Below are 26393 nucleotides of genomic sequence, written 5' to 3'. Positions count from 1 at the left end.
AATTTTTTGGGTATGGAATTGAATACAACCAGTCAACAGGGAGGGAGGAGTATGGGGGGAGGGGGCTCTCCCAGAAAGTTTTGGGTTAGAGTTAAGAAAATCATACAGTAATGATAAGAGTAATTACTTACTTTTGTCAAAAGGTTAACTTAAAACAAAAAATCTGCAAAAATATTTGGGTATACTCCTTTTACCCTCTGGCAGAATCCCTGGTGGCTGGTTCAGCTGTTACTCCTCGACAGCCACTTTCTCCTGTAAGGACTTTGTGTTAGATCCATGTAGAAGTACTATATTATATATACGACTGTAATGAGGGTCAGCTTTTCCAATCTCGTCACTCATGCTGTGACCTTAAGCATGTTCTTCCTGAGCACAGTAAAGTCTGTTATGTGCAAAGGAAAATATAATAAAACCTTTTTTGTCTTTATGTGTACGAGTATGATGGTTGTTTGTTTGGCTGGTTGATGGTTGGGTTGGGGTGTGTGTTTTTTACAGGTACCACGTACACGGATAGATGAGGCTGCTTCACATAGCGGTGTAAGATCAGAATTACATGCCAGCATTTGATGCATCTACATTCCAATCCAACTATTCAAAAGAAGCATTGAACGCTGCCTGTCTGTCCTGTAATATACATCTCCAGATTCATGTCAGTAGCTTGCTTTTAGAAAGATTCTTTGTATCCTGTCTAGATACCATGATACTGTCAATGACAGAAGCAGAATGGGATGTGGCACCATATTTGCCTTATAACAATCTGCCATTTCGATAATGCTCTAACTTAAGATTCTGGAAAAGCAAACATGGATTAACAAGTAATTAACATATTGGTGCAGCCATGGGGAAAGGTCATGCAGATTTTAATTTGTCTGTTGCTCCATAACATGATTTATAGACAGTTTACTGCCATTTAGCAATTCAAGCAGTACATTAAAACAATTAGTTGAATCCATGATCATCCTACGTGTTACATGTGGAATTAAGTCTGTGACATACTGAATGCTTTCAAATGTGATCTGTTGCAAACATGTCACTTTTTCTGGAACACTCAGTTTATTGCAAATAATTTTTAAATGTCTGAAAATTGTAGAGACAAAAAGCTGTATATGTACAGCACTGGGCCTAGAAATAACGGCTAAATTATATAAGTTTGAATCTTTGTTTTAGTTTTAAAATTATTTGCAACAAACAGTGTTCTGAATGAGACAAAAAACATATCCTTATACGAAATGTTGACAAATATTCTGCTTCTTTTGTGTCATTGTTATTGGTTTAGGTGTTCTTAGATGGTTCAAACTGTCCAAATCCCCAATGACATTCAAACTGTCCAAATCCCCAATGACATTCAAACTGTCCAAATCCCCAATGACAAACGTCTCTCCCCCTCCCCAACCAACATGTAATCACTGGAGAAATAATTTTATATGGCAAAATATTCTAAGAGACATTTTATGGATGTTTCCAGACTTCCAGATTTCAGTACATCTAGTGGTTCTGTCCTTGCTCCTTGATGGAAATCTCACAGTGACCCCCATCTTTTAAAAAGTTATCACAAATTGTTTGTCCATTGCCATTTGTCAAAAAAAAACGATTTTACTGGTGGATAAATAAATTTATTATGCTAATGAGGAAACTCTTGGCCCAAATTAAAACATCTGTTACCTTCTGCAAAATACTCACCTATGGCAATTTTTAGTATACCTACCACACTTTTAAAACAGTAAATGTTGCAACAAATAAATACAAAATTAAAAGCCAAAAACTATCCCTTCAACCAACAGTAATAATTTATATCCAGCACCAAATTCATATCGCAACTACTGTTAAGTATGAACCTTGAAGCTTCAACAAAACCTTTCCCCTCATCTGTTAAACCCTTTATCCCAATGAACAGCATGAGTCAATATATCAATATTCTAGTAAGTGTGAATATGGTCCATTAGTATCACATCTAAACACTTGAACATTTCCATACGTGCCCCACTTCACCACTCTGCCAGATTCTTTACTCTTTTCATTACTTTGCACAGTTTCTTCACAAAACGTTGTGAACTGTTTGTAAAGTTCAAGTCCATCTTCCTTGGCGATGTTTCTGTGGTACTGCATACTTTTACCCTTGAGACAACCACCGAGGGTGGCCTGAGGAATGATGAGGACATCTCCAGGGAGCTCTAGGATCGAGCAGAGTTTGCCGTCTGCAGATGTACTTAACTTGGTGTTAAGTGCTTCTTTCACTGAGAGACAAAAGAAGAAGAGGTTTTAATTGTGTTATGAGTATTATAGAAGAGTTAATAACTGGAGTTTGATATATAGCCCTAACTTTGATAGTTACATTACAGTTTACTCATAACAATAACCAAAGCATCAGCATATCCAGTGTGATATCCAGATGCTATCTATCAGTATTCAAAACCATGACATGAGTACTAAATCAATGCATAGGGCCTTATTAGCATTATCTATGAAAGTATCTAGGAGGCTGTTTTTTAAAAGCAGGTAGCCATATTCTACTGAAAACAGGTATACTCTTGTAAACATAAAATGTAAGCCTTGAGTAGATACAGAATTTTGTAAAGAGGGGGAGGGTCCACAAAATTCTAAAAAGTTGGAGTTTGTCAAAGTCAAATGAGCTGAGCTCCAAAGGGAGTGAATTCTGTAGGCGAGTTCGGGGGCAGGCTCCTTTGAATGTTTTGAAATAAAGATGGTTAGAGATGCATTTTCAAGGCAATTTAGGCGGTCATGGGATCCTGTGACCTTCCTCTGGATCTGCCAATATCCCCACCTGCTGTCTACTAATGAACAATGAATATACATGTGTCTATAGCAGGCTCCACAGACATTTGTCCCGACATTTTAAAAAGTAAAATTCAGTTTTCCCCCAAAAAATGCTCAGTTCCCTAGTTATGAGTTGTATCCCTAGAACCCGTCACATTCTCATATACCTGTTGTCCACACTTACCCATCTTATTAACAACATCAGAACTTGCACCTTTCAGAAAGCAGACGTAGAGTACGAGACCTCTTCCAATCTGAAATGATGTCATGTTAGAGATGAAAATATGAAACAAACAAAAAGATTGTAGCTCATCTTCAAAACAATTAGATTTTGCTATGCCAGTTAACTGCAGACCTGAAGGAAAACAATTGAGAGAAGTGATAGTTGCTCTCCTAACTTAGATTATGGGGTGCCATTTCAGATATTGCCCTACTGAGTATTGATATTTAATCCTTTGGTAGTACTTTAAAAAAAAAAAAATTCAGGGCAGTGATGGAGAGCAATGAGCCCAAGTCCTCTGTCGTTTGAGAGTTAAAGACAGACATTTTCCATGCTTATAATTGCTCTCTCTGGGGGCAGGATGTAGCCCAGTAGTAAAGTGCTCACTTGATGCACGGTCGGTCTTGGATCGATTCCCGTTGGTAAGTTCATTGGGCTATTTCTCGTTCCAGCCAGTGCACCATGACTAGTATATCAAAGGCTATGGTATGGGGTGTCCTGTCTGGGATGGTGCATATTAGGGGTATAATGATATACTTGAATATTGGGTGCACCAAACAGTGATCTGTATCGTAGTTGCATTCATATTCGTCACTAGCTGAACTGAATACACAAATACATATATGTCATGCTAACTGTACAACTTGTGTTTTTAATTCATGCTAACCAAAACACAATACTGATTTGACTGTTTTGATAATTAAATAAGCATGTTTTCCTAGCGAAAATGTGGACATGTTAGTGTTCTCAACAAGAACGTGATTCTGAACTAGATGATAGACACACCCATCATTAATAAGGTTTTACTTCTTTTTTTTTAAAAGCAAAACTTTTTCACTTTTGTAATCATGTATGTGAATAAATATTCGTATTCGTTGCCACATATTCGTGATATGTATCGTATTCGCCACCATGTGTATTTGTTACACCCCTAGTGCATATAAAAGATCCCTTGCTACTAATGGAAAAATGTAGCGGGTTTCCTCTCTAAGACTATATATTAAAATTATTCAATGTTTGACATCCTATAGCCGATGATTAAAGTGACGGACCCTAGTTTCTAAAAACGCACATTTGTCTAAGAAGTAACAAACTCTATTTATTTTTAAATGATATTTGCCTGTTAAAGTATCACAGACTTAAATAGCTTCTTTCTGTTATAACCATATCCAAATGTGTGTTGCAGGTGTGTAGATTAACTAAATTTAGTGTCCATTTTCACAGGCTGAAACTAGGGTCTGCGGCTCTGTGCCTTTAATAAATCAATGTGCTCTAGTTGTATTGTTAACCAAACAGGAAGATCAAAAGGAACATTATTTAGAAACACATGTTATGCAAATAGCTTTATGTATTGATAGCAGAATGAAACTTCCATTTAAAACATACAAAGCTTTGTTTTAAATTGAAATAATTAAACTTTGTACTTTTTTTTTTATGAAGGATTATATATGAAATTTGTTAGGGTTTGTTTTCATGAGTATGTAAAGAACAACATACTGAATAGAAATTAAATGTAATATTGGCAAAAAAAACACACAACACATTAGGCTCTAAATAATTGAACAGGACAATAGTATGTATACAACATGCAAATAGCAGAAGAAAGATTGCCTATAGATGAGATGACAGCACTGTGGAGGATCAAGCTTACTCGTTAGAACAGCCACCAGAGATGCTTTGATTGAAGGATCGAACCCCTGATTAGGTGGGGGGTTTTCATTCTAACAGTGACTTTGACTGGCATTTAAAAAATAATGGTATGTGCTGTCAGTGGAAAATGCTACTAATGGAAAAATGTAGCAGATTTTCTTTGTCAGAAAAAACAAATGTTTCACATCCAATAGCTGAATATTAATATATCAGTGTGCTAGTGCTAAACAAATTTTAACTTTATAAGACAGGGGTAATTGTGGAGGTGGCATATGTACATTTTTACACTAGGCTGCTTAATCATTAGAAAAACAACAAACAAAATCAACCATTAATTTATCATGCACATGTGGCATATTGTACAACATTATAACCTAACCTGAAGATGGTCGGTCACTTTAGGAAGGAAGGAAATGTTTTATTTAATGACGCACTCAACACATTTTAGTTACCGTTATATGGCATCAGACATATGGTTAAGGACCACACAGATATTGGGCTATTCTTTTCGATTAGCAGCAATGGATCTTTTATATGCACCATCCCACAGACAGGATAGTACATACCACAGCCTTTAATATGCCAGTCGTGGTGCACTGGCTGGAACGAGAAATAGGCTAATGGGCCCACTGATGGGGATCGATCCCAGACCGACCGCACATCGAGTGAATGCTTTACCACTGAGCTATGTCCAGCCCCATGGTCGCTTTAGTATCGATCTCCATTGGTGGACTCACTGGACTATTTTTTACTCTATCCAGTGCACCCCGACTGGTATACCAAAGACTGTCGTATATGCTATCCTGTCTGTGAGATGTTACATATAAAAGATCACTTGCTGGGTCATTCTTCATTAAGTGCAATTTTTGTGTATCGTGTACATCATTTTATTACTTTTATATCTGCAACAACATAACTACTACTTTTTGATAAACATGTATTTGTCATGAATGAATAAAGATATTGATTGTTATTATTAGTTGTTTTGGCCATTTTTATTTATTATATGTACATATATGTGCATTTTTTGCATGTCACCAGCTCAACACCTAAATTTTAATTGATAGTTTCAAACTTTATAAAATGACCAAACTAATTCTGTTTTATGTCATTATATCATATTTTACATGAAAATTAAGAAAAACTAAATGAAATGATATCAAAGTATTCTTAATTTGAAAAAAAATTCTTATATATGTTGGTTACAAGTTTTTATGTCAGTGGTGTAACCGATGATGAATTTGCTGATATCAACACTTGATGATCCCCAAATTACCAATTTTGAACACCAGGGGGCTCTGCAGTGCAGACAAGAAACAAATGGCAGGCTAAGCAGGTAAGATTCTTGAATAATAGTTCTTGTATTCTTATCGTTGGTGGTTAGTTTTTAGCAGTATGTTTATTATGTGTCATTGGTGTTGTAACTGTATTTCAGTGGGAAACAAAGTTTAATAAGAAAAACACACTGTAGCATGTGAAACATGTGATTTCAAATCCTGAGCACATGGTAACTTTTTTGGTTAATCTCATGGTTTGGGGAGAATTCGTTGTTTAGTATTATTTTGTCAGTGGTGTAACTGTCAGTGGTGTAACCAAGCAATTGGTAACACCACTGACGACCAAATAACACTACTGACAACTATGTACATTTAACACCAATATATATAATTTTCTCCCTCTTTTTGTCTGCTTGAATGTTGCCTGTCAGTCTCACTCTGTCTGGGTTTTTTCTCTGTGGATGAATGGGTATTATTAAATTAATATCCACAATTACACACACACACACACACACACACACGCACACACACACACACCTATGCACACAAAGACAAACACACCTGTCACACCCACCCACCCACATAGCCAGCCCCCACACACAGTAAACACACACAGTACACACATACACAGTACACACACACACACACACAGTACATACACAGTACACACACACACACAGTACACATACACACACACATACACACACATACACAGTACACACACACACTCAGTACACACAGCACACACATACACAGTACACACACACACACAGTGTTGTTGTTATATCCAGTGGTAGTATGTAAAGCAAGCGTAGAGTGCTCAACTGAAAAGTAATGGTTTGTAGGACTGATACAGGACTCCAGCTTTTTTTGTCCTATCATAACCAGGTGCAGCAAATTACATGGTATGTACTGTATTCCTTGTTGCGTGATGGTAGGAGTAGCCTTTATGAGAGTAGCATATTGCCTCCCACTAGACCAAATCGGACACCAAACAACTGAAGTTTCAAATGTGCTGAGTTACCGTTAACAAATAACTTATCCATTGTTGTGTCCATTTTAATTATTTGGTGTTATATGGACCTTTTTCAAACTTATTTATCATTCTGTTGATTTCTTGTTTCTTGTTATTGCAGTTATGGCATTAACTAATGCTAAGAAACAAAGACGCTACAGGGCTAAACGTAATGCAAACCCAGAATGTCGTGCACAATACCTTCAGAAGAAGAGAGAGAAATATCGGGCAGATCTAGCATCAGGACAGAAGCGCTTGGTTTCTGATCTGACACCAAGAGAACATAGGCAGCAGAGAAAGGTCTGGCGACGCCAACAACAAAGACGCAGGCATCATCGGAATCAAGCAGCGTTCATAACTCCACCTGCATCTCCAGTTGGGTCTGTGATAATTTATCCCAGACAACGCAGGCAAGGTAGAAGATTAGTTAACAGAGAGAGAGCTAAAGTATACAGAGAGAATGTCAAGTTAAGACAACAGTTAGAAAAGGAAAAGCGAAATCTTAACAAATACAAAACGCGGTACCATCGCCTTAAGAGAAGAATGGCATCAGATACAGATCGACAACTTACACCTAGATCAAAAACCAAACACCTCATGCGCATATGGCATATCAAACCTTCAAGAGTACGGAAAACATTAACATTCCACTATGCTTTACTGCAGCAACTAAGAAGCAAGTATTCTCATACCAAAACTGATCGAGCAAAGCAAAACGTTCGACAAATATTTTCAGGAAAGATTCTGAGAAAGTACAAAGTAATGACATTAGCAAGACAGGCAATAGAATTTTCAAATGGAAGACACAAGACAGGATATGTAGATGGTATCAGAAGCACGAGAGCAAAGGTTGACCTGCAGAAGAAAATATGTAACTTTTATCTTCGTGATGATGTCAGCAGGATCATTACAGGTAAAAAGAATACTGTTACTCTTCATAAAGTTAAGAAACAACGTCGACTATTGTGTGAGAGTTTGCAAAACCTGCACATCAAGTTCCTGGCAGAATCACCAATAGCGATATCATATTCATTCTTCTGCAAGATGAGGCCGTTTTGGGTCCGGTCACCTACTGAACAAGACAGAGAAACTTGTCAATGCAAAACACATGAAAATTTACAGTTCATGGTCAATGCACTATATAAACTTAAGATTGTAGAATCAAGAGACTTGGAAAATATAGCTGATTCTGTTGTCTGCAAACCAGCCTCTAAGTCATGTTATTATGGTCAGTGCCTAGACTGTAAATCGACACCATACGAATTGGCCAAAAAACCAGGACAAGATGAAGTTTCTTATTTTCAGTGGGCACAAGAGCGTAAGCTTCATGCAAATGGAGAAACATTTTCTCTAATCACAGTTAAAACTGAAGTGAAAACAACACAGTCTGGTCTTGTTGACATGTTCCAGTCTAGTCTTGACAAGTTCAAAAAACACTTGTTCAACATCCGCTGGCAATACAAAACATATCGGAAAGTCAGAGAAAACTTGAAACCAAATGAATGCCTTATACATGTTGACTGGAGCGAAAATTATGAATGCCGATATGCATCAGAGATACAGTCAGTCCATTTTGGAGGATCCCATCAACAGATTTCACTGCATACTGGTGTCCTTTACGTCAGTACTCCAGAGGCACCGTTGTCGTTTTGTACACTGTCGGAATCAAGGCGACATGACCCGGTTGCAATCTGGACACACATGGAGCCTGTTCTTGATTTGGTCCAAAAAAGAGTATCCAGATGTTGATACTGTACATGTGTTTAGCGACAGTCCTGCAACACAGTACCGACAAAAGGCAAACTTTTACTTACTCTCATCAGAACCATTCAAGAAAGGCTTCAGACAAATTGCCTGGCATTTCTTTGAAGCAAGCCATGGCAAAGGAGCACCTGATGGTGTCGGAGGATCAGTCAAAAGAACTGCCGACAGACTCGTACGTCAAGGACATGACATTCCTGACGCAACATCACTGTTTAATCTACTTAAAAATCAAAATTCAGCCATAAAGCTCTTTCACATCTCCAGTCAAAAAGTTGAAGAGAAGTTCAATATGTTGGCAGGGGTCGGATCTCTTATGAATGTAAAGGGCACCATGCAGCTGCACGAAGTCATAAGTTTATTTCCAGGTAATTTACAAGTCCGGGATGTGAGCTGCGTATGTTCAGCAGGGAAACTAGACTGCCCTTGTTATGCACTGAGAGCTGTCAACGTGATAGAGACCCAACAAAGCTCCACAGAAGAAACAGGCGGAAATGCTGTCGGTTCATCTACTGGAATACAGGCATCCTTGATATACAGACCTGAAGCAGTCACGAACGAACATATTGGAAAGTGGTGTGCTATACAATATGACGGAGAAGTTTATCCAGGTCTAATACAAGCAAATGAAAACAATGACATTAAAATCAAATGTATGCATCGAATTGGAACGAATAGATTTTATTGGCCATCTTCTCATGAGGATATCAACTGGTATGGGGATGGACAGGTTATCTGTTTCATTTCTGAACCTACGTATGCCAACATGGTCGAAAAAGCAGTTTGGGATGAAATACAAAAAAAAAGTGCTTTAGACTAACTGTCTTCTCTGAAAAAAGGCATTTTATTTCAGTACACGTTTTGTGGAATTATTGTGAATTTGTTTTAAAACATTTAAGTAAAAGTTCTTTAAATAAAGTTTGAATGTTTAGTTTGAATGCCATTGTGGAGAAACTGGTATTGAATGAAATACAAACAATAAAACAATAAACAGAATTATATGCATCTAGTTACTCTAATTTCAAGACTGGAACTCGTGTTGAATTTGTGTTAAAAGCATTTTAAGTGAATATTTCTTCAATAAAGTTTGAATGTTTAACAGTTATGTTTGACTGTTTTGTTACTGCATGTCAACTATAGCATTTAATTTATCATACTGGTATACTGTTTAAGCCGGTTAAAACTGAATCAGATTCGTATGTCAGTGGTGTTACTGTGGTCAGTGGTGATACTATGAGTCAGTGGTGTAACCAGTACATTTTCCACACTGAATAGTTTAATAATTTGCTTGGCCAATAAAAAGAAATGTGCAGTATGCATACATATATTGCAAAAACCCCCACATTGTGTTAAAAATAATTTAAATACCAAAGAAACATAAAATACAATAAAAATGCCATGTCATAAATATAAATATATATATATGATCATCTTTTGAGTCATTTTATTGCACATATTCAGCTTTCATATTGGATGAAAACCCTTGGGCATATGTTTGTGACATATGAACTTCAGTATATGTAAGTTTCTTTATAAATTTGATGCATTTGTCATATTTGCATACTTGTTCTATCGTCCGTAACACCACTGACAAAATGTTCCGACATGCAAGTAGTTGAGATATCTTTTTTTAATTAAGATTAAACATTTAAGCATTTATTTTCACAAATTTATATTAAAAATATACTTATAATGTCTATATCAAAATATTTTTTGAAATGATACTACTGCGAAAAAAATAATATTGTGGCTTCAAAAAGTGCACTTAATGGAGAATGACCCTGCTACTAATAGAAAAATGTAGCGGGTTTCCTCTCTAAGACTATATGTAAAAAAAATTTACAAATGTTTAACATCCAATAGGCAATGATTAATAAATTAATGTGATCTAGTGGTGTCATTAAACAAAACAAATTTTAACTTTTTATTTCTATCCATCTAACAAGAACATTATTTCCTTAGACTGCCATGAAACAAGCAGAGAAAAGTTCTGTCGGATATCAAATTGCATATTCTTTGCAGAAGGGAACTGGCTTCAATATTGTTTATATAAAGTGGCTAGCAGTAACGAACTTGTCATAACACTCCCTGCACATCTTAAATGGTTTCGTGGAGCTCCGACTAGTGTCTTTAATGTCAAACATAGGAATATATTATTGTTATATCAGAGTGGGGGATCTTTGCTTACCTAGTGGTAGGCAGAGTTTTTGTGTTTTATTATAGAGTTATCTCTGACTGACAAAGCGATTATAACCATCTAAATGTCTGTCTAGTTCCACCGGCCGCAGTGGTGTAGTGGTTAAGCTATCAGACATAATTAAGGCTGGTAGGCACTGGGTTCACATCTCGGTACCGGCTCCTATCCCTAGCAAGTTTAATGACTCAATGGGTAGGTGTATGGCTACTACGCTGACTTCTCTTTCACTAACCACTAACCTATCAGACAGTCTGCCCAGATAGCTGAAGTGTGTGCCTAGGACTGCGTGCTTGAACCTAACTGGATATAGCATGAAAATAACTATAAATGAATGAATCAGCTCTCGGACGTCTGAGTATTCAGGATAAGTACATTAATGTTACCCCCCCCCCCCCCATTAAATACATTAATGCACACAAAACAATAAACCCAACTACTCCCCCCACCCCCACCCCCCACACCCGTACCTCCGGAACTCTTACCCTGTTGTATTCGTTAACCAACATGAAATAAATACTAAAAATAGGCTTACTTCAACAAATACTCCCTCTTTTTGGTCAGTTGGAGGTTCAACTTGAAGTCTAGCTGATAAACATTGTTGCAATAAAATTCTTGCTTTAGGAGACGATGTCATGATGAAATCTGATGAACTATCCATGTAACATTACATGAAACTGAAAAGGGAAATAACTTATCCGTCACTCATATATTCTGGGGATTTTCCCATCGATATTATTAACATTATAATAAAGGAATCAAACAGTGTTCAGTCATTTATTTATTTATTCATTTATTATTTATTTATTTATTTATTTATGTTATTTGTACAGAAACATTTCATCATAAATGTACTTTTGTACGGTCACGTTTACACATTTTCTGCGGTGCTTCCCATAAGAAGTGAGGAACTTTCAACGACCGATATAATGGCTACCCCCGGCCTGGGTCACGATCGAACTCGACGGCCAAAAGAAGAAGATGATGATGAAGATCCGGTTGACAGCATGATAAACAGAACTGGGTGTGCTGAATTACACTGGGCTGTGCAGGTAAAATCACTCGCTAATTAATCTGGTTAACGATTTTATTTTTAACCAGTTACTGAGATAGGCCTATGAGTATAGAGGGTTAGGTCTCACTACACAGATGTCATCTGCCATTGAAACCCATGTTAAACTGCCCAACTTCAATCGAAGATTGCCCATAGGAACGGGTTCTCGTTGGCACTAACAACATACACCATTGCGAACATACATTATATAAGCATTTATTTTCACTCCATAATTGAGAACATTTCCGTCTCAGTTTTTTGCTATCTGGCTGTAGTACCGGTCCGAACAGGTGGTTCATTAACCAATTCACTCCGGCTGTCACTTGTGCTATATACCCATGTCCCAGAAGGTTGATGCACAATACTGTAAATCAGAAAATGTTGGCGAGCATAAAATATTCGCGAATTTACCGAAGCCATACAAAACGCTAACATTTCATGACACTAAATATAAACTAAAGTCAGATTAAAACAAAAATCAAACAAGTCTTAAAACGTATAGGAGAAGCCACGGTGACGTCACATGTTTTGATCACGTGGTACCGCGTGAGCGCTGGTAGGCAAGAAACCAGTTGACAATACTGGCATTAGTAGTAATGAACAATCGAATGTTTTTCCGTCAATTAAATCAGTGTAGACTAGTTTTGATGAATGGTATTTTGTCATGGTAATTTCATACGTTGTTGTTAGATGCACAAGTCACTGTAGTAAGGATTATGAAATTAGTTTCATCAAATACAGTGGAAGCGAAACGTCGGAACAGTTAAAGCTGACAACAATCAACTTTGCCCATCCCCCAACGGAGATCGTCATTTTATACAAGGTTTGTTGTATGTTATTCATTCGTAATACTAATACACGTCAGTATTTATTAAAATGAAAATTGAAAAGATAATAAAATAAAAAATAATACCAATAAAAGCCCCCACCAAACTGACATGGAAACAAAGATACCCTGTGAACAGTAGGCCTACCCAGTCAATCGACAAACGTTTTATGTAACTTTTTGTTTGTATTGACAGATCCATTATAGTGGGTAAAACAAAAATCCGAATATATTTTATATTGTATTATGCCATAAAATATGTAGGTGGCTGGAGTATTTATATTTTTAATTAAATAACAGGGAGCTGTGTGTGTGTGTGTTTGTGTGTGTGTGCAATCAAGCACATATATATTGTTTCATATGAAAATGGTTCTGAAATATTTCCATTTATTAATTATATTATATGTTAATTATAATGTTTTACTTTTTTTATTGAAGAAGTGATCCACAGGTGTATTTGTAATGTGTAAGTTGATTTTTTAATAATAAAATAAAAGGTATAAACATTTCAGGGTGGGATATCAGATGTATTAAATCATTTGTTTGGGATTAAAAATAAATTAATAATAATAATAATAATAATAAAAAACTGGATATTGATCCACAAGTTGGTGATAGCCACCATATTTTATTAAAAAGAAAAGGGGAGGTGATTGTATTTATAAGTATTATTGTCATCAGTGACAGATGTCAATATGTCTTCACAAATACATTTATGTGTATTCAAATATTTCAATAATATTCAATATATATGTCCTTGACCAACATCTTGGGCTTACATGATACAGTCAAAAAATGCTATAGTTACTAGTACTAATATGTACACAATATAAAACTTTCATACATATATATCATAGAAATTTACCAATTTTCATCTAGGTATCAGTGATCCCTGTTTATGGACAAAAAGAGAACCGGCAACTCTTGGATGAAAAATGGGCCTTTCACGATGAATTAAGGGTGTTTAAGTTTCAGGGTGAATTAAGGGATGCTAAGGAGAACACTGGTATCGGATTCAGCGATTCTTTTCTACAGTATCTCATGTTTCTGTGCATAAGAAGGATACCAGAACTTTTTTCACTGACTTTCCAAACTACCATATGCAATATTATTGGGGCTATTCAGTATGTGATGATGACATTGATAACACGCTGACTTTCCAAACTACCATATGCAATATTATTGGGGCTATTCAGTATGTGATGATGACATTGATAACACACTGACTTTCCAAACTACCATATGCAATATTATTGGGGCTATTCAGTATGTGATGATGACATTGATAACACTTGGATTTAATCTTTTTTTACCACGATCTCTATTTTCTAATAAAAACAGACTTTACAAAATCAATAAAATTATATCGAGAAACAATAGACAACACATATTTATTATTTTCTTTTTCTATTATCATTATAAACCAATGATCAAATGATATTTGCATTGTGTTAATGTGTGTCTTAATTAAAACATTGTATTGTTACCATTTACAGTAATTTGTTGTTTTAACTGGTTTATTAATCAGGTTGAAAGTGATAGCCTTCGAAACTGTGCCTCTTGTCAAAGGTAACTGACACTGTTTTAGATTTGAAAGGAAGGAATCTTTTATTTAACAATGCACTCAAGTCATTTTAATTACGGATATATAGAGTCGGACATGTTTAGGGATCACACAGATGATATTAAGGAGGAAACCTGCTGCTGTCACACAATGGATTACTCTTTCCGATTAACAATAAGGGATCTTTTATATGCATCAGCCCACAGACAGGATAATAAATAGTGTAGCCTTTGTTACACCAGTTGTAGAGCACTGGCTGGAATGAGAAATAGCCCTATAGGACCACCAACAGGAATCAATCCTAGATCGACTGCGTATTAAACTATGTCCTGGCCTGCATGGGATTAGGCGATTAAAATATTAATGGCAATTTTTATGTATATATATATATATATATATATATATATATATAAAAATAATGCTACAAAATGTTCTGAAGATGGAACCGCAAAGGTGAGGGACCAAGTAAATTTGAGATGTATCCGGTTTAAAAGGCTAAGTTCTGTACTAATATTTAAAAAGGGACGCTGTAGCTAGACGATGTATGTGTGGTCATGGAACATGTATGGAAATTAAATTTAGGTTCCTCCATTTTAATACAATGTGTTAATATGTATCCGATATTAGCAAGTTTAAGGAATAAAAAAGGACTTGATAAAATTAATAGTTTTAAAGTTTTTGTAAAGTTTTCTAATAAGATACTTGCTTAAATTTATTGTTGATGAAAAGCCTTACAAATGAACCAGTAGACAAGTCTGATGTGTTATATATATAACTACTGTCTACATATTGTCTACTGGTTGTTCATTTGTAATAAATGTTCATATATATATATATATATGTATATGTATATGTATATGTATATGTATGTGTGTGTGTGTATGTATTTATGTGTATGTGTATCTATATGTACATATATATATGTAGAATAGCGTTCCCGTGCTACAAGCGGTAATTTAAGCACGTTTTGGCCATTCTTTGCTATTCACGCTACGCTACTTCCCTTTGTTACTAATGGCCATTATGATAGACTTCTGCCTACCAGATGCGCGTGCATGCTGATACGTGACGTCACTTCCCTAAACACATGGCTTCTCCTATACATATTTTATAATGATTTGAATTAATCAATTGTGAACAATTCAATTGAATTTCAGAACCAAGGCAAATAAAAAGTCGTCACATATCCTACGTGCACTACCGTTCGTGGCACAATAATTAAAACTATTGTCACATCCGGTGCAGTGTCGCAGCAAAGCAAAACGAAATGTCAGTATTATGAATACAGTCTTATAGTTTCAATGTTTGTAACTTTTAGCAATAAAGACACATAATTGTGGTTAAAAATAAATTGTTTTCTTTATTTGACAAAGTGAGAAAAGTACCAGAGCATTGATTACTAGTACGTCTCAGTGAAAAAACAGCTTACGACCCCTGTACGCACAATAGACTACTCCGAAAACACATTTTCATTGGACTGATTATGTGTGGTTGTTTTCGTCGGCGATTAACTGGACAAACAATAGGCTATAGATTAGGCAATAAATACAGACAACAATACTAATTATTTTAGACGTATAACACTGTAATGTTTTTATTAAAATTAAGTTGGAGACAAGGAGCGTCACTTGGACGTTTGAGGCTATATTTCAAACCGGAAATAGTGCGCATTGCACAACATCAAAAATTATCGAGTGTTCTTGTCACCAGTCAGTCTAAAAACCAAACAAAAAACGGCCTACGCTTTTTTTAATGTTTGATATGACGACCTCGCTAACGTTTTATGTCGCTAATATGTCACTGATACAGATTTCGCTAAATTTTAAGGTCGCTAATATTTTCTGATTTACAGTATTACAAAATAACATGGGCAAAATACAGCCAGAAGGCTTACCATTAAACATACATATTGTTTTAATTCTTCACCATTTCCTAGAAGTGAATATGTGAACCATAACATGTGTCCCAATTAGGAACTATAGTGGACCGTGATGAATGAACTGTCACCCGGAAGTGATCTGTGTAGTGAGACCGTACACGTCATTCTAGATTACCCACGATCCATAACGGTCGGCCATGTTGGAAGGCATCAACACCTAATTTTCGGAACCGAACGTACGGGTACTTCGGCCCTATCCGCCATTGTTTGTGACGTGACGTGAAGCTTCTCCTTAGTTACGTATGGTTTGATAGTGAATTTAGTCGATTTCAGTCGATCATTTACATCAGTTAACGGCCAAGATGCCTAAAACATGTTGTGCAGTTGGCTGCATAAACCATAACTTGATGTTAAAAAAAATATTGTTTTAACCGACGTTAATAGCAACCAAAATGGTTAAAGCATGTGCATTGATAACATTTCCACATTATACTGTAAATAAAATACACAATTCCATCTACCATATAACCGGAAATTTTCGTGGTTTGGGGTATAAAAACATTTCAAGGTTTCTTATTTTCGTCGTTTGCCAAATCTAAATTGAAAGTGATTTTATTTTTGAGTTTTAACAAGTCTAGTTGCAAGAATACTTGTTACTGTTGATTAAAGTTTCACCTCGGCTGCCAGTTGTTCGATACCACCGACATGTAAAGTTAAACAATAGAACACTCAGCTGTAGCCTAATTGGCCACTGACTACTATTCGCCAGACAACTGATCACAGTCTTTGATTTTGTGTAAAGCCAATTACGATGTATATGTGAACAAACCACTTAAGAACGCCATGAAGTCTGAGTTCACCACATGATATTCAAAGCAGGTTTCCCTGGCTATGAAAGACGGCGAAGGTGTAACAGACATCAAGATCGAAATGCGTACTTCGGCGATAAAACCAATTAATGCAAGGTGGATTATGAAAGTTATGGCAGAATTGAAAACAAGCCAGGAAATGTTGAAATCTGCATTCATCCACACCGGAATCACTGATGCAGTGCGGGCGGACATTGACAAAAGCAATATACAAAATTAAAAAATGTTTCATTATATTCTACACACAGTGAGATTCAGACAATACCTTTTTAAAAATTCTAACTTGTTGTCTTGACTATACTATTATCTTGTCGTATCCGGTGGACCGCATGACAGGAAATAAAATGTTCCGGTAAATTGTCAGTGTGTTATGTTTTTCACAATAAATATTTTAGATAGAATTTGTTGATGTTTTCAAAATATTTTCAAGGATTTATATTTTCGATGCTGACTACTTACCCTCGAAACCCACGAAAATAAAAATCCTCAAAAATTTCCAGTTATATGGTACTTTCATGAAAAAACCTTAAAAAACCCGGATGCATCCAGTTCTTGAATAAAAGAGTATACTCTTTTTATCATCAAATTTGTGTGGTCTTCATTTTTCATTTAATCTAATTTTAAGTTCAATCAAGACATTCTCTTATACTTATATTTATTTTGCCATCTTCGCCTACTACATCTATTTATTTGTTTATTTTTATTTTTAAAATAAAAGTATATGCAGTTCAATTATGTGCACACACACATAATAATAATTTATTATACAAGGTTTTTTTTAATTTTTTAAAATTTTTTTTGATGTGTGTGCAAATGTGTCACTGTCTGTAGCAGGCCTGCAGTACAAAAATATAGGTTTTCTACTATTTTATATATAAATATGGCTTCTCCCCCTACCAAGATTGTCCCTACTACTCAAGATTTTGCCCCTACCCCACTCCAGATATTTTACCTGCGGACGTGTAATAGCCCAAATGTATAATGTATTAAACAATAAAGGTATACTTGTATCTCGGATACATACATAACATACACATGCATAAGATATATATATATATATATACACACACATACACACATACACACACACATACACACACACACACACACACACACACACATATATGTTATATATGTTTCTGGGTTTTTTTTTAATTTACTCTGTTATGAATCAATGTAATTTGGTGGTTGTGACACATTTGTGGATTTTGCTTCTGTTCAAGTTAAAGGACTTACCTTTTTGCATCTACTTGTCGTTTTATGATATTCTGCAGTTCTTCGGATTGTGTGTGTGTGTGCACTTGTGCATACAATCTGCTTCAGCAATTATTTGCAATAAAATGAATGGTCATCGCCATATTTGATATTTGGTTTCCTTTCTAAAAACAGTTTCACATGGAGAATACTATGGCATTTAACCATCTCATTCATACATTTTCCTTGAATATGCTACACAAGTGCATCTATACAAGAGGTAATTTAACCCTGGTTAAAAGCAACTTAGGTTAAATATGTGTAGTCTAGCAGAAGGCATATTGATACAGATCAGTTTACTAACAGTCATTATAATTGCCCCATCTCCTTTCTCCACCTGTATCTTATGAAAAATTAGTTTTGTACATATTACTTAAATTTTAATTGCAATAACAATTTTAATACAGCCCAAGACAAAATCTGCAATGTCCACCGACTAGATATAAAACCCCTGCGCGTGCTGTAACCTCATCGTGGTGCAGGGGTGTAACATTCTCTTTGAGAATGGCCAATACAGCACAAATTGAAGTTTAGAGTAAAATTCGGTGTCCGTAAAATTCTGTGATATTTGTATTTGTATTTTTGCACAGTTCTTTACACTGTTTTTGTTTAAACCTTGAATTTTTATATTGATGTTGATCATCACTTTATTTATTTGCATTACCATAGTTTGACACCCAATAGCCGATGTATTTTTCGTGCTGGGGTGTCGTTAAACATTCATTCATTCAGATATAAAACAACAATAAATATATATATATATATTTGTGTGTGTGTATGTGTTAACCATTATTTACTCAGATAAGTTTTTGTGTTTTATTAATAAATATACCATGTTAAACCCTATTATTAAAACAGTTGTATGTTTATTCGATGAGGTAACACTATGTTTTAGTAGGTTGTAGACCCTGACATGAAAATAATATGGGAGTTATTAATTGCTACCCTAACTTAGATTATGGGGTGCAATTTAAAATATTAATATTCACATACCAAAGGGAGCTATATATTATTCTCCTTGAACTAATCTCAGGGGAGTGATGGGTAGCTAGAGAGAGAGAGAGATATATATATATATAACTCCCCTTAGATGACAAGGTCTGAGGTTGGCTATATTTTATTATTGCTATTTTCTTTTCGCCTGCATTCAACCAGTAAGGAAGGCCAACATGAGATAATTTCATATTCGTGAAAAAAAAAAAATCATTATTTCAAGAAACTGGGTTTTTTTTAAAATGAATAAAAGAATGTATTCAGTAGAACATTTTCAGTTGCCAATACATCTATATAATAAGAATGACAATAATAATACTGTAATTTAAAGTTGTAAAGTAACAACTTTGCAATTGTTTAATTATTACATTCTATTTTGAAATAAAATAATTATGTTAAATCATAAAAATAATTATCTTGAATCATGCATATAAATTGTATTATTATACATACAAATTATATATTTTGTAGCCCTCATCATAATTATTATATGAATAATTATCATTTCAAAGTTGTTAAAATTTATAATTAATATTATCTGAAAATTGCATCAACAAAAATTGTTCTGCCCAACCTGCCTCTAGTCAGGTCCCCTCGACAATATAAGCTATACGGAAACATGTCGGTAATAAATATAGACTGTACTAATTCAGATTCCCGTTCGTTTCTCTTATATGACAACCCATGCTGCTATAATACTCATAAGACATGTTGCAACTATGTTCTAGCTACAAAAAATAAATGACAATATGCAAGGCATGCAAAAAGTTAATATGATAACTTTATTCTATGTAAAACAGTAATCACTAAGGCTTTGCTTCACCCCCAAAGACCCGGATGATCGGTAACTAGGCCGTGTGACATCACGCCGGTTCCGAGAATAATAGCTAGGCCTACTTGTCATATCTTTTTGTTAGATTTCATTCATCCTGAACCAACATAATGCCGACTACTTGTGGCATTGTCAGTTGTAATGCCCGCTACGGGAGAGACAATAAAGGATTTTTTTTAATTTGGGGGGGGGGGGGGGGGGGGGGGGGGGCTTCCTAGCATTATCATGCACCAGGGTGAAGAAACTAAAGAAAAAAGTGAAAGACGAAGGAGGCTTTGGCCCAAACTTTTCATTTTGGTTTAAGTTTCAGCTATAAACTGATCGGACCTAGGACATGTCCTATTGATTATCTTACAACAAAAACCGACAGTTCAAACCCAGTTTTTGATAAAATTGTGTGCGTGTTGTGCCATTACAAATATGTACCCATCAGTTGTTCCATTTGACTGAAGAATGGAAATGCCATCACACACCTGTAAATATGTTTTATTAGGTCATTTATAATTAGCATCTGAATACCCTGGGAAAAAATACATTCAAAACAGATTCACTTGAAAAATTATTATCTCCAAAAAGAACTCTATATATTAACAAAAATAATCCTCCAAACATGTTTGCAGTTTATTACTAGTCACTGTTGAGATATTGGTAATTTTCAGGCATTGATTAGTGAATAACCCTAGCTGCACTGGTGAGCCCTGGGAGGGGCGAAACATGTTAATCAACTAGGTAATGGTGTAAGAAATATCGGTCACCTGTGTTCTACCTAGTACTTGTGCGCAAATAAAATTAAAACAAATTGATTACCATATGAGTGGTATGTGCTGCCCAGTTTTGGAACAGTTTAAAAAAAACCCAACCCTGACTATGTCCTCCACCAAAAAGTAAAAATGTCATTAGTCATTTAATTAACACCATTCAAAATACACAACTAGAGCATATTGTTTATTAATCACCGGCTATTGGATGTCAAACATTTGTTAATTTTTACAAATAGTCTTAGAAAGGAAACCCACTACTTGTTTCCAAGTAGCAAGAAACGTACAAAATCAACACTTATCCGTTTATCTGCTTTTTGCCGTCTTATTTAAATAATCCTGCATGTTATCAAAATAATGCAGCGTCTACTAACAGTAAAAAAATAATATTTAAAAGGACTTAAGTTATAAATCTTAAACTGCGAAGCTCGTATTTGTATACAACAATGAAACGCTATTGTTTGCCTACCACCATAGCCGGCCGCACAGAGGTATGGGTAATATTGCTATTTTTAGCACATATCGCGGAACCCTCTATAGTATGGGCCATGGCAACAACTTTGCTTGCAAGCAGCAATGTGAATGTCAAAAGTTCCAGCTGTCATGTTTACACTGGCGTCGGAAGATGCCGGCGACTTGGGGTTGGGGTGGGAGTGGTGATAGAAAGATATCTGCCTGGTCCACCATTATATTACTATAAAGAAGTAACCTCACTCTGAGTCAAACCCCAAAGCCTGCTTTCTATTAACACTATCACGTGTGAGTTGATCCATACAACACATTTACATAAGACCTTTTCCATATACACTCATGTCACCTTAGTCTGCATGGCACAAAAGTCTGCGCACATTAATTATGTTACATTATGTTTTGAAACAAATCACTTAGTTTTGGGATATGTTTGTAAACAAACAAACAGCATTAATTTAATGCATAAAACTATTGTTAAAACAACACATCTTGATTGTGAATATATGTATAAAACTGGTAGATAACAATTTGATTGAAAAAACATCTGAATTAATGCACTAAAAGTATACTTTTGCCAGCCTCGATCAATGTGTTTTTGTATCACCTGTCAACACGTGTCTGTCAACATTGTACCGGCCTCGGTGGCGTCGAGGTTAGGTCATCAGTCTACAGGCTGGTAGGTAATGGGTTCGGATCCCAGTTGAGGCATGGGATTTTTAATCCAGATACCAACTTCAAACCCTGAGTGAGTGCTCCACAAGGCTCAATGGGTAGGTGTAAACCACTTGCACCGACCAGTGATCCATAACTGGTTCAACAAAAGCCATGGTTTGTGCTATCCTGCCTGTGGGAAGCGCAAATAAAAGATCCCTTGCTGCTAATAGAAAGAGTAGTCCATGTAGTGGCGACAGCAGGTTAAAATCTGTGTGGTCCTTAACCATATGTCTGACGCCATATAACCGTAAATAAAATATGTTGAGTGCATCGTTAAATAAAACATTGCTTTCTTTCTGTCAACGCTGTAATGATCAACCTTGTATATCAACTTACACAAGTTTATATAGAAGCTTCAATACATACCTTATTGTAATTTATGAATCCATAAATGAAATGAATGTTTTATTTTATCTGTTAACGTAAACATCCAAGCATACTTTGAATTTCCCTCAGAGTGACACAATGCAAAATGGCTGCACACAGACTTTGATTCTGCACTTACAGCATGGCCTATTTTAGCTATAGTCTCTTTCAAAATTATCATTGATTGTCCTATATGTCTAACGACCACTATTTGTGCTCATTTACAGTTAATAACAAATAACTTTTGATGAATAATGATAAAAAAATTTACATTGGCTTTTTTTATATTGTCATTTTGTGTTGTCCAAACTAAGGAGCATCATGCATAGAACACCATTTATATTTATCTCATTTGCGTAATCTAAATGTTTCTGAAACATACTATAACAGGAATTGTTTGTTGTTTAGAACTTACAAAAAGTCGGATTCAATATTTGTTTGCTACTTCTGTAAACATCAGTGACAGAAGTGGTTGTTTTAATGTTTGCTGCACAGACTTATGTGCCATCATGCAGGTCAATAAATACAGGGGGGTCCCACTAAAAATGTGCTCATTTCTTGAGTTTAAAAAACATTAAAATTAAAATAACTTTCAGTAGTAACACGTTTACTGTTCCATTGTACTGTGGCGGTGAAACAAATATTTTAAAGAAAGTTTTTAACTTCTAAATATAACACAAATGCCAGTGTACGTGATTCAGCCAGGGCTTCTATAATTGTTATCAAATCCACCAGCCATGGGATCAGTGATTACATTTTTTTTCTAGCCACAATTATAAATTTACTAGCCCTACTTTACTTTAAGTTAATAAAATTGAACTAAATAATAATAATAATCAGATGATAGAGCTTAAAAACACTAACATTGGGGGGTTGGGATGGGGGAAGGATATTCATATTTACAAAATAGACTTAACTGCAACGTTTAACCAACAAAAATCACTAGCTGCCAGGCATGACAATAGTAGTTATTTACCAGCCCAACATTGAATATCATTAGCCATGGCAGTGCGGCTACCATAATCTAGAAGCCCTGGATTCAGCCACAGGTTTTCAGCATGTTGAAAAAAATCAAATCGATGAGTGAATTTTCCCCCACTCAAGTTTTTCAGCGTGGTGATGTCATAACGTGAAGCATTTACTTTCAGCTTAAAGTAGGCTACACTGACAACGTAAAAGTTTATATAGTAATCCATTTGCGAAAGCACAATTATGGAAAAGCACATTTCCACGCATGATACAACACACACAGAATGACGTTAATGGAAAGCGGGACTAACCTGGGGCGGGATCCAGTCATTAAAGTGCTCATCTGGGGTGCTTGTGTTGTAGGATGGAATCGCCTCAGTGGCCCCACTCTCTGGGGGTTTTCACGTCCCAACCAGTGAACCACGTCTGATATATCAACGGCTGTGGTATCATGTGCTGTCATGTCTGTGGGAAAGTGTATATAAAAGATACAACAGGTTTTCTTTCAAAGACTAGTATATGTCAGCCAAATACGTTTGACATCCAATAGCTGATGATTAATAAATATATGTGCTCTAATGGTATCGTTTAACAATTTTTTTTTTAACTTTAACCCTAACCCTAAAATTTTAAATCAGCTGTAGTCAGTTGGTTGGTTTCATGGTATTACTCTGTTTCGAAATTTTAAGTAAAAGGTTGATCAAAATGGACTACTAAACGTGGGTCATTTTAACCCTGGGTAGATATAATCTGGGTTAAATCTGTTGTAGTAGTAGTAGTACACTTATTTCCAAAATAGAAGAAAATCACATAACTTTTCTTTTTACATTTATATACAGTCCACTTCAGTTCACTTCCATTTTTATCAGTATTTTTTTCTTTAGTTTATTGTTTACATTTTTAGTTTTTACAAAGTTTTCACATGCTAAAGTAAACAAGCAACCACTATGATGTCTGTAGTGGAGTCAAGACACACTTAATTTAACCTGGATTATCAGTCTACACTGATGTTAAAATTTTAACTGTCGAACTTAGCTCTGCTTTTTTCACTTTGTAGACACTTAACCCAATTACAGTGAAAACTCCTCTAAACCGGACACGCTTGGAAGCCAAGTAAAAAGCCCAGTTTTAACAGGTATCTGGTTTACAGAGGTTCTCTTCTGCACAGATATTTGAAAAGGGATATGAAAAACGTCCAGTTTTGAGGGAATTCTGGTTGACAGAAGGTCTGGTTTAAAGAGGTTTTACTGAATAAGAAAGTTTGTATATATGGGCCATATGTATTTATGCAATAGTTGTACAAATAACCAATAAAGAGTGCATTAAACAATTATATTTAAGTTAGGTATGATGGGAGTTTTAAGCTGATTTAAAATGTTTCAAAATGCACCTCTTACTAATAACAGAGCATCTAGGCCTACAATTAATTAAAGGAGTAGGTACAATAGTAGTGTGGTTGTGGCCCTTGGTACATGTTTAAAGAAAACTATAAGATAAATAGTATCTTGCAAAAAATCGTGTAGTATTCTCCATGTAGTTTTTCCACTTATTACTGGTATCAGTTTTTAAGATAATAACCTACTGATATTTTCAGGAGTGCATGGCTGAGAAGAAGGACTGGCGGAAGTGTCAACCAGAGGTTCAGAAGTTTCGGGATTGCATTGAAAATTCCATGCTGGAGAAACAAAAGAGCTGATACAGCAAAATTTGGATTTTGATATATATTTTTTCTTCAAAAAAATGAACATTTGATTGCTGGTATACCTTTAAAACATGTTCTTGTTTGTGTATAATATGTATGACAGAAAAGCGTCAATGCAAGTGATGGATACTAACACCAGATATTAGGTACAGTGTGAAAAATACCATACGTCTGAACTTTGGTTCAGATTTGATTCTAAGACTTGAAACATGGATCCGAAATTATATGTAGTTTTGAGTTCAGTTCTTAAGTGTGAGAGAGGAGTCTTGTGCCTTGCTGTTCCAGTAAAATGGATTTTAACTAGGATACATGATCAATTTGTTTCATCACATTGCATCATATTCATTTAATCATAAAACTACATTTTTGATACAGTGTCATAATTAAATCCTTTTATTGCCTCATAAATGCTTCACAAGTTTTTAAAAATAAAATAGGATAGGGAAAAACCCACTATCAGTATGTCGGAGGGAATTTTGAAATTAGTAGATCTGTGCATTTATAAATATCCCTGTGTGATCAACTTTAGTATTCAGTGTACACAGCCATGTTAGACAGTCACCGCTTTTCTTGGGCACATTTTGGAGCATTGAAACCAACTATTTTTCACAACTATGTGGGTGGTCCAAGGGTTTTTATAGTCAAACTCCTGCTATTAATATACTAATGGTACTCACTAGTGTGTTGTTAATGAACACTCGTTTCAAATTGTTTAATTGATCATATTAATGACAAAATTCTTTAAAACTAGTTTTAAATTAACATACAGTTGTTACGTTTGATTAAAATAAAATAGCTCTGTTGAATTTTTAAAGTAACATTTTTAAACATTAGTTAACTGTACCTAATAAACAATATGTAAAAGTTGTGTATGGTTTCTATTTTGTTGTTGTTTTTCTGATAATAATTTCACCACAGTGGATGAGTTTACAATCTAGTTACACTGGTGTTTCAGAATGTGTGATTTTATCCATTTCAGTGAATTGCACGTTCACCTTTGACTGAACTTGGCAGATTGTCTTTCAGGTGACAATACGCAACTCGACCCAGTATTAATTGGTATGTTAAAATATTGAAGCCATTGCTTGCACAAACCCAATTCTAGTTAGGTGTCATTGTGCAACAAAATGGCATCTTCACAAACTAAGGAACCATTCCAAACGGTATACTGCATTTTGGAATGGTACCTCGGCTTGTGAAGATGAATAAATGGTAACATGATCAGAGTAATACAATGTACATCTGTCAAC

General features: G+C 35.3%; 2 protein-coding genes across 3 annotated transcripts; one reads left to right on the top strand and one right to left on the bottom strand.

Moving 5' to 3' along the window:
* Positions 1-1597: 1597 nt before the first annotated feature.
* LOC121371663 (D-aminoacyl-tRNA deacylase 2-like) lies at positions 1598-24428 on the bottom strand. 2 transcript variants are annotated; one of them, XM_041497724.1, is made up of 4 exons: positions 23753-24428; positions 11428-11569; positions 2960-3029; positions 1598-2234 (listed from the first exon to the last, which is right to left on the bottom strand). In XM_041497724.1, the coding sequence occupies exons 2-4, from the start codon at positions 11551-11553 to the stop codon at positions 1909-1911; spliced, it is 522 nt and encodes a 173-aa protein (XP_041353658.1). In that variant the 5' UTR covers positions 11554-11569; positions 23753-24428; the 3' UTR covers positions 1598-1908. The 2 variants fall into 2 exon arrangements, with proteins under 2 accessions (XP_041353658.1, XP_041353659.1); XM_041497725.1 differs by lacking the exon at positions 23753-24428 and adding an exon at positions 22473-22505.
* LOC121371664 (cytochrome c oxidase assembly factor 4 homolog, mitochondrial-like) lies at positions 11786-26011 on the top strand. The gene is made up of 2 exons (XM_041497726.1): positions 11786-11944; positions 25036-26011. The coding sequence occupies exons 1-2, from the start codon at positions 11822-11824 to the stop codon at positions 25135-25137; spliced, it is 225 nt and encodes a 74-aa protein (XP_041353660.1). The 5' UTR covers positions 11786-11821; the 3' UTR covers positions 25138-26011.
* Positions 26012-26393: the final 382 nt, after the last annotated feature.

This window comes from Gigantopelta aegis, chromosome 4 (assembly GCF_016097555.1).
Source record: "Gigantopelta aegis isolate Gae_Host chromosome 4, Gae_host_genome, whole genome shotgun sequence".
Lineage (NCBI taxonomy): Eukaryota > Metazoa > Mollusca > Gastropoda > Neomphalida > Peltospiridae > Gigantopelta > Gigantopelta aegis.
This window is presented reverse-complemented; position numbering and strand designations above follow the sequence as displayed.

What these genes read in the sequence shown, in the direction of transcription:
- LOC121371664 (XM_041497726.1), top strand. Translation starts at nt 11,822, where the DNA reads ATGGCTACCCCCGGCCTGGGTCACGATCGAACTCGACGGCCAAAAGAA. An exon ending in AATTACACTGGGCTGTGCAG is followed by an intron (nt 11,945 to 25,035) that starts GTAAAATCACTC and finishes TGATATTTTCAG; the next exon opens with GAGTGCATGGCTGAGAAGAA.
- LOC121371663 (XM_041497724.1), bottom strand. Translation starts at nt 11,553, where the DNA reads ATGGATAGTTCATCAGATTTCATCATGACATCGTCTCCTAAAGCAAGA. An exon ending in AAGAGGGAGTATTTGTTGAA is followed by an intron (nt 3,030 to 11,427) that starts GTAAGCCTATTT and finishes ACATCATTTCAG; the next exon opens with ATTGGAAGAGGTCTCGTACT. An exon ending in TGATGTTGTTAATAAGATGG is followed by an intron (nt 2,235 to 2,959) that starts GTAAGTGTGGAC and finishes TTTGTCTCTCAG; the next exon opens with TGAAAGAAGCACTTAACACC.